Raw genomic sequence first — 13,139 nt, forward strand, 5'->3', positions numbered from 1 at the left:
CTGTGTGTGTGTATCTGTATGTGGGTCTGTGTGAGTGTATGTCTGTGTGTCTGTCTGTCTGTCTGTGTCTGTCTGTGTGTGTGTGTCTGTATGTGTCTGTGTCTGTCTGTGTGTGTTTGTATGTGGGTCTCTGTGAGTGTGTGTATGTGTATGTGTGTCTGCCTGTCTGTGTGTGTGTCTTTGTGTCTGTGTCTGTGTGTTTTTGTGTGTGTGTCTGTGTCTGTCTCTGTGTGTGTCTGTGTCTGTCTGTGTGTGTGTCTGTCTATGTGTCTGTCTGTGTGTGTGTGTCTGTATGTAGGTCTATGTGAGTGTATGTCTGTGTGTCTGTCTGTCTGTGTGTGTCTGTGTGTCTGTGTGTATGTGTGTGTCTGCCTGTCTTTGTGTGTGTGTGTATGTCTGTATGTGTCTGTGTGTGTGTCTATCTGTGTGTGTGTGTGTCTGTATATGGGTCTGTGTGAGTGTCTGTATGTGTCTGTGTGTGTGTCTGTGTGTGTGTCTGCCTGTCTGTCTGTGTCTGTGTGTATGTCTGTGAGTCTGTCTATGTGTCTGTGCGTCCAAACTCAAGAGCCTGAGCACATGTATGTGGAGGTGAAAAGACAGCCTGCAAGACCCCACTCATCCCTTCTACCATGTCAGTTCTAGGCATTGAACTGGGGTCCGCGGTTTGGTGGCAAAGGCTACTAACTGTCTCAGCTATCTCAAAGGCTCTCTCTCCATCTTGGAGTTTCTGGATGCTTTTCAACAGGTTCCCTGAGTGCCGACCTTGTTCTGTCTTGGAATGGCAGATAAATGAGTTGACTTGAACAGATAAAAGAGTTTCATTTGTACTTCCAAGTCACCTGTGCTTTCCCGCCTTCTACCCACAGCCCTGCCCAGCTGGCAGGAGGTCAGCAGAGCTGCTGATAAGAGGGGTATAAAGTGGGTTCTGCTTGTGGCAAGGGCAGTGGTCTCCTCTCACAGACATGCTGCAGCTCCTGGTGTTCGTCTCCCTGGTCCTGTATGGTGAGTGGGTCTTTGGTCTGAGTTCTGAGGGAGGGGTATTTGAGCAGGGGGGTCAGAAAGCCTCTAAGGTCAGGTTAACTCTATCTCAGAGGAAGGAAGAAAGCTGTGTCTGTCGGTCTAACAGAAACCTTGCTCTCCTGGAGCAAAAGACAGGCAGGACTAAGGAGCACTGACTGGCCATGCAGGGCTCAGGAGCACTAACTGACTGATCATGCGGGACTGAGGAGCACTGACTGACCATGCAGGACTGAGGAGCACTGACTGACTGACTGACTGACCATGTGGGACTGAGGAGCACTGACTGACCATGGGGGACTGAGGAACACTGACTGACTGATTGATCATGCGGGACTGAGGAGCACTAACTGACTGACCATGCGGGACTGAGGAGCACTGACTGATCATGCAGGACTGAGGAGCACTGACTGACCATGCGGGACTGAGGAGCACAGACTGATTGATCATGCGGGACTGAGGAGCACTGACTGATTGATCATGCGGGACTGAGGAGCACTGACTGACCATGCGGGACTGAGGAGCACTGACTGATTGATCATGCAGGACTGAGGAGCACTGACTGACCATGTGGGACTGAGGAGCACTGACTGACCATGCGGGACTGAGGAGCACTAACTGACTGACCATGCGGGACTGAGGAGCACTGACTGACCATGCGGGACTGAGGAGCATTGACTGACTGATTGATCATGCGGGACTGAGGAGCACTGACTGATTGATCATGCGGGACTGAGGAGCACGGACTGGCCATGCAGGTGTCTGCTGGGTGTCAGGTACCTGAGCCAAGAAGCATAAAGAAGCCCCTTTGGGGGTTCCCCACCAACCCCCTTGACTACAGGACACTTCCAGCTTGACTGCTGTCCATGGCTCCTGGAGAATTCTGCCAAAGCATGGGGAAGGGTTTCCTCCAGCTGAGGGGGACCCTAAAGCCAGGGAAGAACATGGCCCCCCAGGGCCCCTAATCTGGTGGTTTGGAAAAGGTCTTTCACTGCAAGCCAGAGTTCTCATGCATCCCAAAGAAGCAGAGGGTGCTCTGAGGCTCTGTTTGCAAAAGAGGCAAAGGGGTGCAGACAACTCAGGGCTGGGCCCCGGGGCGTGTTTCAGGAGAGCTGTGAATTTGCAGACAAAGCTAACAATCTTCAAACACAGCTGCCGCTCCCCACCCCCGCCCTGGCTGACCCCATGCTTAGTCATCACTCGCTTTTCTTCTGTCCCACAAAGGACACAGTACCCAGGACTTTCCAGAAACAAATGCACGGGTGGTTGGAGGGACTGAGGCCCAGAGGAACTCTTGGCCATCTCAGGTGGGTATTTCCCTCTGCCCAGGCTTTTACCCAAGCAAGAGATGCTATGCACACCCCCCAAAATGATTTTACATGTATATGTGTGTTTACCCTCAGGAAGCTCACTTGCTGTCCGATTCTGAATCTTAAAGGTGTGTGGAACCAGACAGAGGTGGAGCTCTAAATGCAAAAGGCTGGGGGGAGGGAACTTATATATAGGGTCTCCTGGGCATATACCCAAATGCATGCGCGCATGCGCGCGAGCAAGTGTGTGTGTGTGTGTGAGAGAGAGAGAGAGACAGAGAGACAGAGAGACAGAGACAGAGACAGAGGCACAGAGAGAGACAGACAGAACAGAAGAAGTGCCAGAATGCCACAGCACAGTTAGATCCTTCCACACCTTAGTGGCAGGGCCTCTCATGCTTCCGCCACTGCACTGAATACTTCAAGCTAGTGCCAACACCTCACGCCGTCCTGGTTTTGACTTGTTGCGTGAGACAGGGTCTGGACATTTCGCCATGACTGGCCTGGAACTGTCAGTATACGCCAGGCTGATGTCAAACACATAGAATCTGCTTGCCTCTGCCTCCCAAGTGCTGGGGTGGACACACCAGTTTCTTCCGTGGGCTCTGAGGATTCATACCCAGGCCATCAGGTTTGCGTAGCAAGTGATTTTACTTGCAACCCTACCTTTGTTCCTTCCTTCTGTATGTGAGGGCTCGAACCCAGCACCCGGCTCATGCCTGGCAGATGCTCTCCCTCTGAGTTACATCTCACCCCGCAAGCTGTTTTCATTATCCCTGTGATACATTCACAGACAATGTGCTAGGTGGACCCAAGAGGCACCACACAACCTAAAACACATGTGTAACATCCACCACTCCATAGCGTGTAACGTCCACCATAGCGTGTAACGTCCACCAAAGAGTGTAACGTCCACCACTCCACAGTATGTGCCCCGCATGCCAAAACACCGGGGCATGATGTTTGTTTGGTTAATGTTTCCACGTCCCTAACAGGATGCTTGGGCCTGACTCACTGCAGATATGAATGGGTGACGGTGGCGTACTAATGCTCAACAGCCAGACTTCCTGTAATTACAATTAAATTTAACTTACAGAAGTCTGAACACCATTTCCAGAAGTAGATCTATTGCATAATATGAGAAAACACAAACGGACTTTAAAATCTATAAATTGACATTTTAAGTACTCCCTGATGTGGGAGGCCGGGGTACTTCTTGAAGACATTGAAGGGAGGACCCTGGAGACCTAAACCTGTAGGGCTTGGGTGACAATGCTTGGCTCCCTTTTGGAATGAAGACAACAAGAGAACATGAGCTCTAACCCTAGCAACATCCTAGTGTAGGGCTGCCTAAGGACTTGTGTGCACCTTTACCTTCCCACGTGCGCGTAGCCAATGTCACCAAGCAGTAGAGACTCTTCCTGGCAAGGAGCTCCACATAGCCACTTCCAGCCAGTCTGGGAGGTGAGAGGGGGGAAAGGGGGAGGGAGCAGGGAGAGGGGTCCGTTTGCTCTCCCTGGCCCAGGAAATTAGAGAATGTTTTCAATGATGTCAGGAGTTTTAGAAGGTGACGCAAGCCCTCCCTGCTTTCTTCTTTCCTGACTAGATTTCCCTCCAGTACCTCTCTGGAGGATCATGGTACCATACCTGTGGAGGGACCCTCATCCGACGCAACTGGGTGATGACAGCTGCTCATTGTGTGGACAGGTGAGGAAACAGAGGGTTTTCCAAGCCCCTGGGAGGATGCGACTGACCCTTCTGGAAGAATGTAACTTGGACTTCTCAGAGCCTGATTGTGTTTGGAGGTCACTGAAGGAAGTATAGAGGAAGTACAAGTTTTGGAGTCCAGCAGGTTCAGGTTCAAATCTCGTTCCAGCTGGCTGTGTGACCTTCTCTGCTCTCCCAGTCTCTCATCTCTGAAGTGGGAAAATAACACTGACAACTGAGGTGACACTCAAATGCTGACGTCAGCATCTGGTCATTTTTCATGTTTGTATCAAGCAACAGTTTCCTTTTTTTAAAAGAATGTACTGGGCAGTGGTGATGCACGCCTTTCATCCCAGCACTCGGGAGGCAGAGGCAGGTGGATCTTTGTGAGTTCAAGGCCAGCCTGGTCTATAGAATGAGTTCCAGGACAGCCAGGCTACACAGAGAAACCTTGTCTCAAAAAAACAAACAAAAAGTTAGAATATACTATTGTTATTATTATTATTACTGGTATTTGGTATTGGTGTGTATGTGTGAATGTGTGTGTGTGTGTGTGTGTGTGTGTGTGCATGATGCAGGGGGCACATGGCATGATGTACATATAGAGGTCAGAGGACAATTCTGTGGACCTGATTTTCCCATCCCAGGCATAGAACTCAGGTTGTTATGTTTGCATCTTTATTCACGGAACCATCTTGCCTGCCCAGTTTCCATATTTGAACACATATTAGAATCACATGGAAAACACCAATTGGTGAACCCACTCAGCAGAGTTCTGATATGGCAAGTCTGGGGGGAGGCCTAATGACTGTATGGGGGTGGGCAGCATTCATGTGTGTACAGATGTATACAGGTGTGTGGTAGCCTGTATGGTCATTTTTGTAGGTCAGAAGTCAACATCAGGAAGCCTTCCCCAATCGCTTCTCCACCTTATCTTTTGAAAGTCACTCTCTGAACCTGGAACTTGATGTTTTGGCTAGGCTGGGCATCGAGGCCCTGGGACACATCTCTGCCTTAGTGTTGGGGTCAGAGGCATCACTCCATGTTTGCACAGTGAACCTTTTTCCCACTGAGTTATCTCCCCAGATCCCATCAAGTTTCCAAGTGAGGCTAATGGTGCTGGTTCAAGACCACACTTTAGGAATTAGTTACTGGTTTAAGCAGTGTATAGTGATGTGCGTCTGAAACCCTGGTACAGGAGACCAACACAGGGGGAGTTGAGGATTTGAAGCCAGCCTAGGATGAGACCATATCTAAACCAACAACGACAACACAAACATACATACATACATACATACATACATACATACATACATAGTACACACACACATACATATACACACAATGCAGACATATGTACATGCATGTGTGTGCTTGTGTGTGACCTATAGGTTTATTTCCCTCACAGCTAGGTATCATCGAGTATCACAACCTAGACTGTTAGCTTAATAAGCTGAAAATGTGCAGCTGATTTTTTTTTTTTTTTTTTTTTTTTTTGCTGCTGCCTCAAGTTGGTAGCCTCAGGAATGAGGGGTTGTTGTGCCCTCACCTTGGAAGACCTTTTGCCCTCCTCTGTCCAGGCCAGATAAACTGTAACCCACTTTCCTCCTTCCCTTTAAGAGGGGAAGGAGATCCCTCAGGCGTCCTTCTCTCTCTCCAGCCAGAGGACTTTCCGTGTGGTTGTTGGAGATCACAACCTGAGCCAGAATGACGGCACCGAGCAGTACGTGAGTGTGCAGAAGATTGTGGTGCACCCCAGTTGGAACACGAACAACGTGGCTGCAGGGTATGTAGGAGGCTAAGCTACCATGGGCAGGGGCAGAGGCTGCCTGGACACAGGGTCTTTCCAGGGGACAGAGTGGTGACCCGAAACTGTGTGTGGCTTTTGTAGCCTGGCCTTGTTGAGTAGTGGGTGGAGCCTGGGAGAGAGTCCCATGTCCTGCCGCAGGTCACATGCTGGCTTATCCCCCAGGAGTACTAGGACCTGAGTACCAGGAGTTTCGGGGTTTATCTCTTGTGGGTGGGTTTGCCCCGTTGGATCCTGTGAGGACATTTTTTTTTCAAGACAGGGTTTCTCTGTATTGCTTTGGAGCCTGTCCCGGAACTCGCTCTGTAGAGCAGGCTGGTCTTGAACTCACAGAGACCTGCCTGCCTCTGCCTCCCGAGTGCTGGGATTAAAGGCGTGCGCCACCACCGCCCGGCTGTGAGGACTTTTTTAATGTGTCTGTTTTTCTGAGGGTGGGTATTTTGCTTTGGTTTCGGTCTTTTGAGATAGTCTCTCATGGAACTCTAACTGGCCATGAACTCACTGTGTAGCGGAGGTGGCCACCCTGCCTAAGTGCTGGGATTCTAGGAGCTTGGCAACACACAGTGCTTCATTTGTTCTTTGTTATTTATTATCTTTACGGTATATACTTCATCTGTACAAGGAAATTTTGTTTGGTTTTGACTTGGCTTTGGAGTGGGAGAAGGAACATACTGGGCAAGTACTCTACCCCTGAGCCACACCCCATTCCCTGGGGAAATTCTTTAAGGTGGGTTGCAAAGCTTTGGAAAGGCAATCATTAACATGGTAGTTAGGGGAGAGCTGCCTTCAATGGACAGTCTTAAAGGCCCAGCACTTGAGCGGCTAAGGCAGAATGATCAAGAGTTCAAAGTCGCCGGGCTTTGGTGGCGCACACCTTTAATACCAGCACTCGGGAGGCAGAGGCAGGTGGATCTCTGTGAGTTCAAGGCTAGCCTGGTCTACAGAGTAAGCTCCAGGTCAGCCTCTAAAACAATACAGAGAAACCCTGTCTCAAAAAACCAAAAAAAAAAAAAAAGAGTTAAAAATCATTATCCTCTTAGCTAGAACAAAGACAACCTAGGAACAAAAAGACCTGGCTTCTAAAATACCTAAGCCCCTGCCTGCCAATAAATAAGCAAATAAATAAATAAATAAATAAATAAATAAATAAATAAAAGGAGAGCTGGAGACATAATTCAGTGGTAAAGTGCCTGTCTGGCATGCTTAAGGCAGTGTTCAAACCCCAGCACTAGAAAAAAAAAATAGTGGTCATGGAAGGGGTTAGTGGTGCAAGTTTGTAACCCTAGTCCAACAGCAGCCTATGTATGTGAGACCCTGAGCTTGATCCCCCCACCACAAAAGATTTAAAAGGTATTCTGTTCTGTAGAGTGTGTAGGGGTGGCTTCAAGTAACTGGTATGGTTCTGACAGAATTGTACCTGCTTGAGAACTCTGTAGCATAGAGATCACACCACCTGGTTTTTTATGGTTCTGGCTGTCCACCACCCCAATTTGCAAAGCAGAGCTAGGCTGCAATTCCAACACCCTACCAGCAGGTGCTGCTGTTACACATCTACTGTCCTGCAGCTCAACTGCATCCACGTTTGCCCTCTCCTTTAAGGGTGTGTGTCTGTGTGTGTTCACACATGCACAGGGCCAGAAGCCATCAGACTGCCTAGAGCTGGAGTTATAGGCATCTGATATGGTGCTTGGAACTGGGCTTGGGCCCTCTGACAGCGGACCTGATCATGAGTAAGTCCCCTCCCTTCCTTCTGCAGCTATGACATCGCCCTGCTGCGCTTGGCCCAGAGTGTCACACTCAACAGCTACATCCAGTTGGGTGTTCTGCCCCAGGAGGGAACCATCCTGGCTAACAACACTCCCTGCTACATCACAGGCTGGGGGAGAACCAAAAGTAAGTCATACGCACTCCCACCGTATGCCACTGAGATTTTGATGAAAAGGCTGCACTTCTAGGACATCTTTTTCTGTGGTCCTAGACATGTATAGCCAGAGACCAATGACCTAGGGAATCACAGATCAGATCACTGATACAGTTGAATCAGAAGTTTATGGACTCCTATAGCTGAAGAAAGAAAGAAAAAAAAAACTCACCAGAGAAATTATTTTGTGCTGGCCCTTATTTTATGCATTAGGAAACTGAGCACAAAAGAAATTAAGGAACTTGATTGTGTGACTGGTTCCAGGCACCTGGGCCTCACTTTGGCGATCATGGTGTCTGCACTGACAGGTACCCAGCTGACCTGAAGCAAGCAGACCTGGGTAACTGCAGAGCCAGTCACAGAGCAGAGGTCTCTGCTAGACTCTCCTCACCATGGGATGGTCTAGGACTGTCACCCAAACGACGTGGAAAGACGGGAGGGCTGTGAACAGAGACGGTTAGGAATGTGGAAACATTAAGGACAACCCAGAACCTGGCAGCCACAAAGCAAGATTCAGGCTCCTGGAGAAGAGTCAGGCCTTACCTGAGTTTATTGGGAAAGCCGAGGCAGACACAGACAGATGTCTAATCCAGCTCTCAATTCCTGTAATGGCCCTGTGGCTCTGCAACACGAAAGGACTCTGAGGACCTACAGAAATGGCATCAGATGCAAATGTTTTCAAGTCTCAAAAGAGCCAGATAAAGGAAAGATGTTCCAAGCTCTTTTGAAAAATGATTCACTTTTATTGTTTTTAACTGTGTGTACATGTATGTATCTACACATGTATGAAGTGCAGGGCTCGAAGAGTTCAGAAGAGGGAGTTTGCCTAGGTGGGTGTTGGGAATTGAACTCAGGTACTCTGCAAGAGCAGTTGGGGCTCTTAACCACAGAGCCATCTCTCCAGCCTCTGAACTCAGCTCTTATGAAGTGGAAATAAACCAGCTGTGGCACAGGCCACTGGTCCCAGGGCGCAGAAGCAGGTAGATTTCTGTGAGTTCAAGGCCAGTCTCTCTATCATGGTGAGTTCCAGGACAGCTATGGCGAGACCCTGTAGAAGGAAGAAGAGGAAGAGGAGGAGGGAGGAGGAGAAAGAAGAGAGATCGGGCAATAAGATACTGGCTACGTGAGAGACTGCAGCAGGGGGACCAGGAGTTTGAGACCAGCCTAGGCATTATACTGAGGCCACATCCCAGAATATGAAAGGAGGGTGAGGAATAGAGAGGACTGGGTGCCTACGATGACTCTTCTGCTCTGCTGTTTTGTGGGGCTTCTGGTGTGAGCAGCCGAACAGGCAGAATGTATAGAGACTAATCAAAGTGATCCATGGGCAGGAACAAGCAAAAGCAGGCCTGGGGGGTTAGTGCCTGGGAATGGTGAACCTGTGGCTCCCATCTACAGAGGAGAGAGGGGACTCACAGCCTGCCACAAGCAGAGAGGAGCGGCCCCAAGTTTAGGCCACCCAATCTTGGGAAGGCTTGCTGAGATGCGAAAGGGTCTTCCCTGTGCTGACTTCCAACGTGACATCCCATGCAGCCAACGGGCAGGTGTCTCAGACCCTGCAGCAGGCCTACCTGCCCAGTGTGGACTACTCCATCTGCTCCAGTGCCTCTTACTGGGGCTCCACAGTGAAGAGGACCATGGTGTGTGCTGGTGGAGACGGGATTCGCTCAGGATGCCAGGTGAGTGCATGCAGGTGTGAGCCCCTTCCGACTCTCCACCTTTTGCTCACCCTCAGTCCCTCGTCTGCTCTTGCACCCATGGACAGACTCAGCGTTCTACTCTATCATGGAATCTCAAAGTGGGAAGGAATATGAAAACACCTTGCTCAATGCCGTACCTCCGAAGCTGCTCTGCGGGCTAACGCCCTTACGCATGTGTGTAGTCTTTAGGAGTTGCTTGTGACCTAAATTCTTTAAGGGCAGCTGCGGGGCTGGGCCTGCAGGGATGGTGGTGCTAACTGTGTGAAAGGCTGCGTCCAATCCCTTTTCATGCACTCCCCCACTGTTGCCCTGTCCTCCGGTGTTCACAGGAGTCGGTGCAGGTGGGCACAGCAGAGGAGCCTGAACTGCTTTGTAGTCTCTCTCTACTTAGATCAAATCTACCCACAATAAACCATACTACAGTTGCTCGATGCAGGGCAACCTGTGGACATTCTCATGTCCCTCACGTGCCAGGAGCTGAGCTGGGTGCTAGGAATGCGGAGAGAATTAAACAAGGACAAGGGAAGGAACCAAGAGCAGCGTGGCATGGTAACTGGAACCCAGTGTGGTGTTGTACCGCTGTGGCTAAGACATTTTGGTAAAGACAAGCAGGGTGACATGGAGGCCTCCGGTCACCACCTCTGTCCTTCCCTGAGACAGGAGAACCTGCAAGGAGTTGAGTATAAGTAAACAAGGTGAAAAAGAGGGGAAGTCACTCAGAGGAAGCGGTGGCATGGATGAAGGCATTGGGCTTACAGCACCAGGAGAACTATTGGTCTTTCCCTTCGCCTAGAATAGCTAGGATCAGGGGCTCCCAAGTCATATCCAGCCTGTTGGTGAGCCATCGGCTATGGTTATAACCTTTGGAAATGGTTAAAAAAAATCCAAAGGTTAATCTTTCAGCTGTGAGCACAGTGGCACGAACATAAAGCCTTGGGTTCCATCGGTGTCACATAAACAGGGCATGGAGGTGCACATCCATAATCCTAGCTCTGGGGAGGCAGAGGACAGGGGCTAAGAACATCAAGATCATCTTGGGCTACAAAGCGAGTTCAAAGTCAGCCTGGGCTATATGAGATGCTATCTTGAAAACAGGAAAATTTTTTTAAAGTGGAATTTGGGGGCTGGAGAAATGACTCAGTGGTTAAGAGCACTGGCTGTTCCTCCAAAGGGCCTGAGTTCAATTCCCAGCAACCACATGGTGGCTCATAGACATCTATAGTGGGATCCAATGCCCTCTTCTGTCATGCAGGCAGATATGCAAGTAGAGCACTCATATACACAAAATAAACAAACAAACAAACAAAAATAAATAAATAAATAAAGGAGCTTGGAAGAGAAAGTCAGGTGAGATGCCCTTGGGAACAAATGAGTGATCCCTCACCTCAAGGAAAAGTTGCAGAATCATAAAGAAATTAGTGGGTTGGGAAAGACCTAGAAATGTTTCAAGGCTGGGTAGAGGATAGAGAACACACCCATGTGGTGATATCTAGCTTGTACCTGTCTGAAGGTCAGAGAATGGAGCTTGCCACTAGTTAGCCATAGAGGTCCGGAGGTCTGTCCTGACAGACAGGAAATGAGTTAGCTGGCTGGAAACAGGATATCAGCAGGGAGAAGCCGTAACTCCTGCTCCTGTCTGCTGAGACGCTGAGGTAAGGTATGGTGGTGACTTGCTCCTTCTCTCTGATCTCTCAGCATTTTCTTCTATATCTAACTCTGGGTTTTTATTATGTAGACCCGATTAAGAACTCCATTTACACACCCAGATCCAAGAAAGGGTGTAGACATAAGAGAAGAACATGCAATAAGTTTCTGTAAACTGGGGGAAGACTGACAGGTCATCCCATAGCTGGTGTTGCCATGGCTGACAACAAAAAGTGGCTCATCCGGCAACTTTTTGTCACAAGATTATCTGTAGATGGCGAGGGCACAGTTGACAGATAAGAATAAAAGACATTCTTCAGGAAATGTTGGTGGCTCTTCAAGAACCTTGGATGAGGGAGAGGGACAGACACAGTCTGGTAGCATTAGAGACAGAAGTCATGGAAAGATGGATCTTTCTATGGGGAAGACATTGAAGGTGACAATGGGCAGAGAGGAAAGTGTCCTGGAGAGAGAGAAGGATGGCAGATGGGGCGGCCCATTGTCCCAGTAAAGGAGAGGGATGGAAGTCAGAGCCCAGGTGGAGCTGGTTTTAACTGGGGTTGGGAGTGGGGATGGGGGTGGGGTAGGGGTGGCAGATGTTCCTGAACGTGGACAGGTTTGCAGGAAGGTGCTCTGTGTTCCTGCTTCTGGTTACTCATGAACTAGGAGGTCAACTTGACTATAGAAAATGAAAGTGCAAAGGTTGCTCATGCCTAGGAAAATTACAGCAAATGGGGGAAGGATTATCTTTCAAGGAGGTGAGGCTGGCGTAGGCTTCACTTACTCTTTCTCATAGACCTAGTTAGAGGGGGGTAGATTAACTCCAGGCTGGGTTTTCTAGCTGTCCTTGGCAACAGCACAGGAACATGTGGGTTGACTGCATGGTCCCAGCTTCGTGGAAGAGGGAGAGAAGTTCTCAGGAGGCTGGTATCCTAGTTACATCAGGACAGAAGGGTCAAGGCTTCTGTGAACCCAAAGAACTTACAGGAAGGAAAGTAGCCATTGTTTTTCCAATTTTCACTGTTAACACTTAAACACTGCGATGTCCTGCGTGGTGGAACACACCTTTAATCCCAGCACTCGGGAGGCAGAGCCAGATGGACCTCAGGGTTCAAGGCCAGCCAGGGGTACATAGTAAGACCCTGTCTCAAAATAAAAATAGGTAATATAAATAATAATAGCAGTAGTAATATGTGAAGAGAGACAGACAGACAAGTAAAGCACATTACAGCCTCTTCCAAGTCTCCTCTCACCCCTCAAGTCCAGCCTTCCAGAACTAATTCATACACTTTTCTCTCTCAAAAGGTCTTCAGTTCTGAAGAAATAGGGTGTTTTATTTCCCCAGACGGATAAGTCATTGTAACAAGTGTGTCTCTGGGTCCTTTCTTACTGGGGGTCCCCCAGACAGGGGGCCTGTGGGGTTTTTCAGAGTCCTAAGTGAGTGCCTTTCTCCTCTGAGGATTCATGGCTCTCTCTGACTTCAGTCTATACATTCATGCCGTGTTCCTTCTCAGCTTCTCTTTCTGACTTAATATTCAGCCACACCCTCCGTCTTGTCCAGATCACCCTCTTCTCGTGTCAGTTAGCATAAAGTGATGATATTATGCACACTCAATTCTCTGCCACTCATTAGTTCCGAAATATTCTCAAAGGATTGTTGGGGGTGGGGTGGAGAGATGACTCTCCTGGCGCTCAACCTCCCCTGACTTCAGTTCCACGGGACCTGACTCCCTCTTCTGTCCTCTGTGAGTACCAGGCATACTTATGGTGCACAGACACACACAGGCAAAACACCCACACACATAAAATAAATCTTAACTTTCCTCCCCTCAATTTGTTAGGGGATGGGTAGGAGAGACAGGGCTTTTGTGTTTGAGTAAAATCATCTGAAAACATGTTTTCCTAAGTAGTTGGAGCACTTTGAAGAATTAGCTCCAGTTTGAATTTTTTGGTCACTTTCCCTAGTTCTTCTTTTTGTGTGTATTTATCTGCATGTACAAGTGTGTGTGTGTGTGTGTGTGTGTGTGTGTGTG

The 13,139-nt window shown here is 48.9% G+C and overlaps 1 protein-coding gene across 3 annotated transcripts in view; it reads left to right on the forward strand.

Annotated features, from left to right (window-relative positions):
- Positions 1-881: 881 nt before the first annotated feature.
- The window catches only part of LOC101837660 (chymotrypsin-like elastase family member 1), a 49,854-nt gene continuing 37,596 nt past the window's right edge, over positions 882-13,139 (forward strand). The window contains exons 1-6 of one of the 3 annotated variants that reach the window (XM_005067253.4): positions 882-1,002; positions 2,242-2,324; positions 3,934-4,034; positions 5,695-5,820; positions 7,598-7,734; positions 9,296-9,441. In XM_005067253.4, the coding sequence (XP_005067310.1) occupies positions 963-1,002; positions 2,242-2,324; positions 3,934-4,034; positions 5,695-5,820; positions 7,598-7,734; positions 9,296-9,441 (633 nt within the window). In that variant the 5' untranslated portion in view covers positions 882-962. Of the gene's footprint in view, positions 1,003-2,241; positions 2,325-3,933; positions 4,035-5,694; positions 5,821-7,597; positions 7,735-9,295; positions 9,442-10,963; positions 11,115-13,139 lie in introns of those variants that run through there. The other 2 variants (XM_040753789.1, XM_040753791.1) reach the window with 2 other exon arrangements.

This window comes from Mesocricetus auratus, unplaced genomic scaffold (genome assembly GCF_017639785.1).
Source record: "Mesocricetus auratus isolate SY011 unplaced genomic scaffold, BCM_Maur_2.0 Super-Scaffold_100010, whole genome shotgun sequence".
Lineage (NCBI taxonomy): Eukaryota > Metazoa > Chordata > Mammalia > Rodentia > Cricetidae > Mesocricetus > Mesocricetus auratus.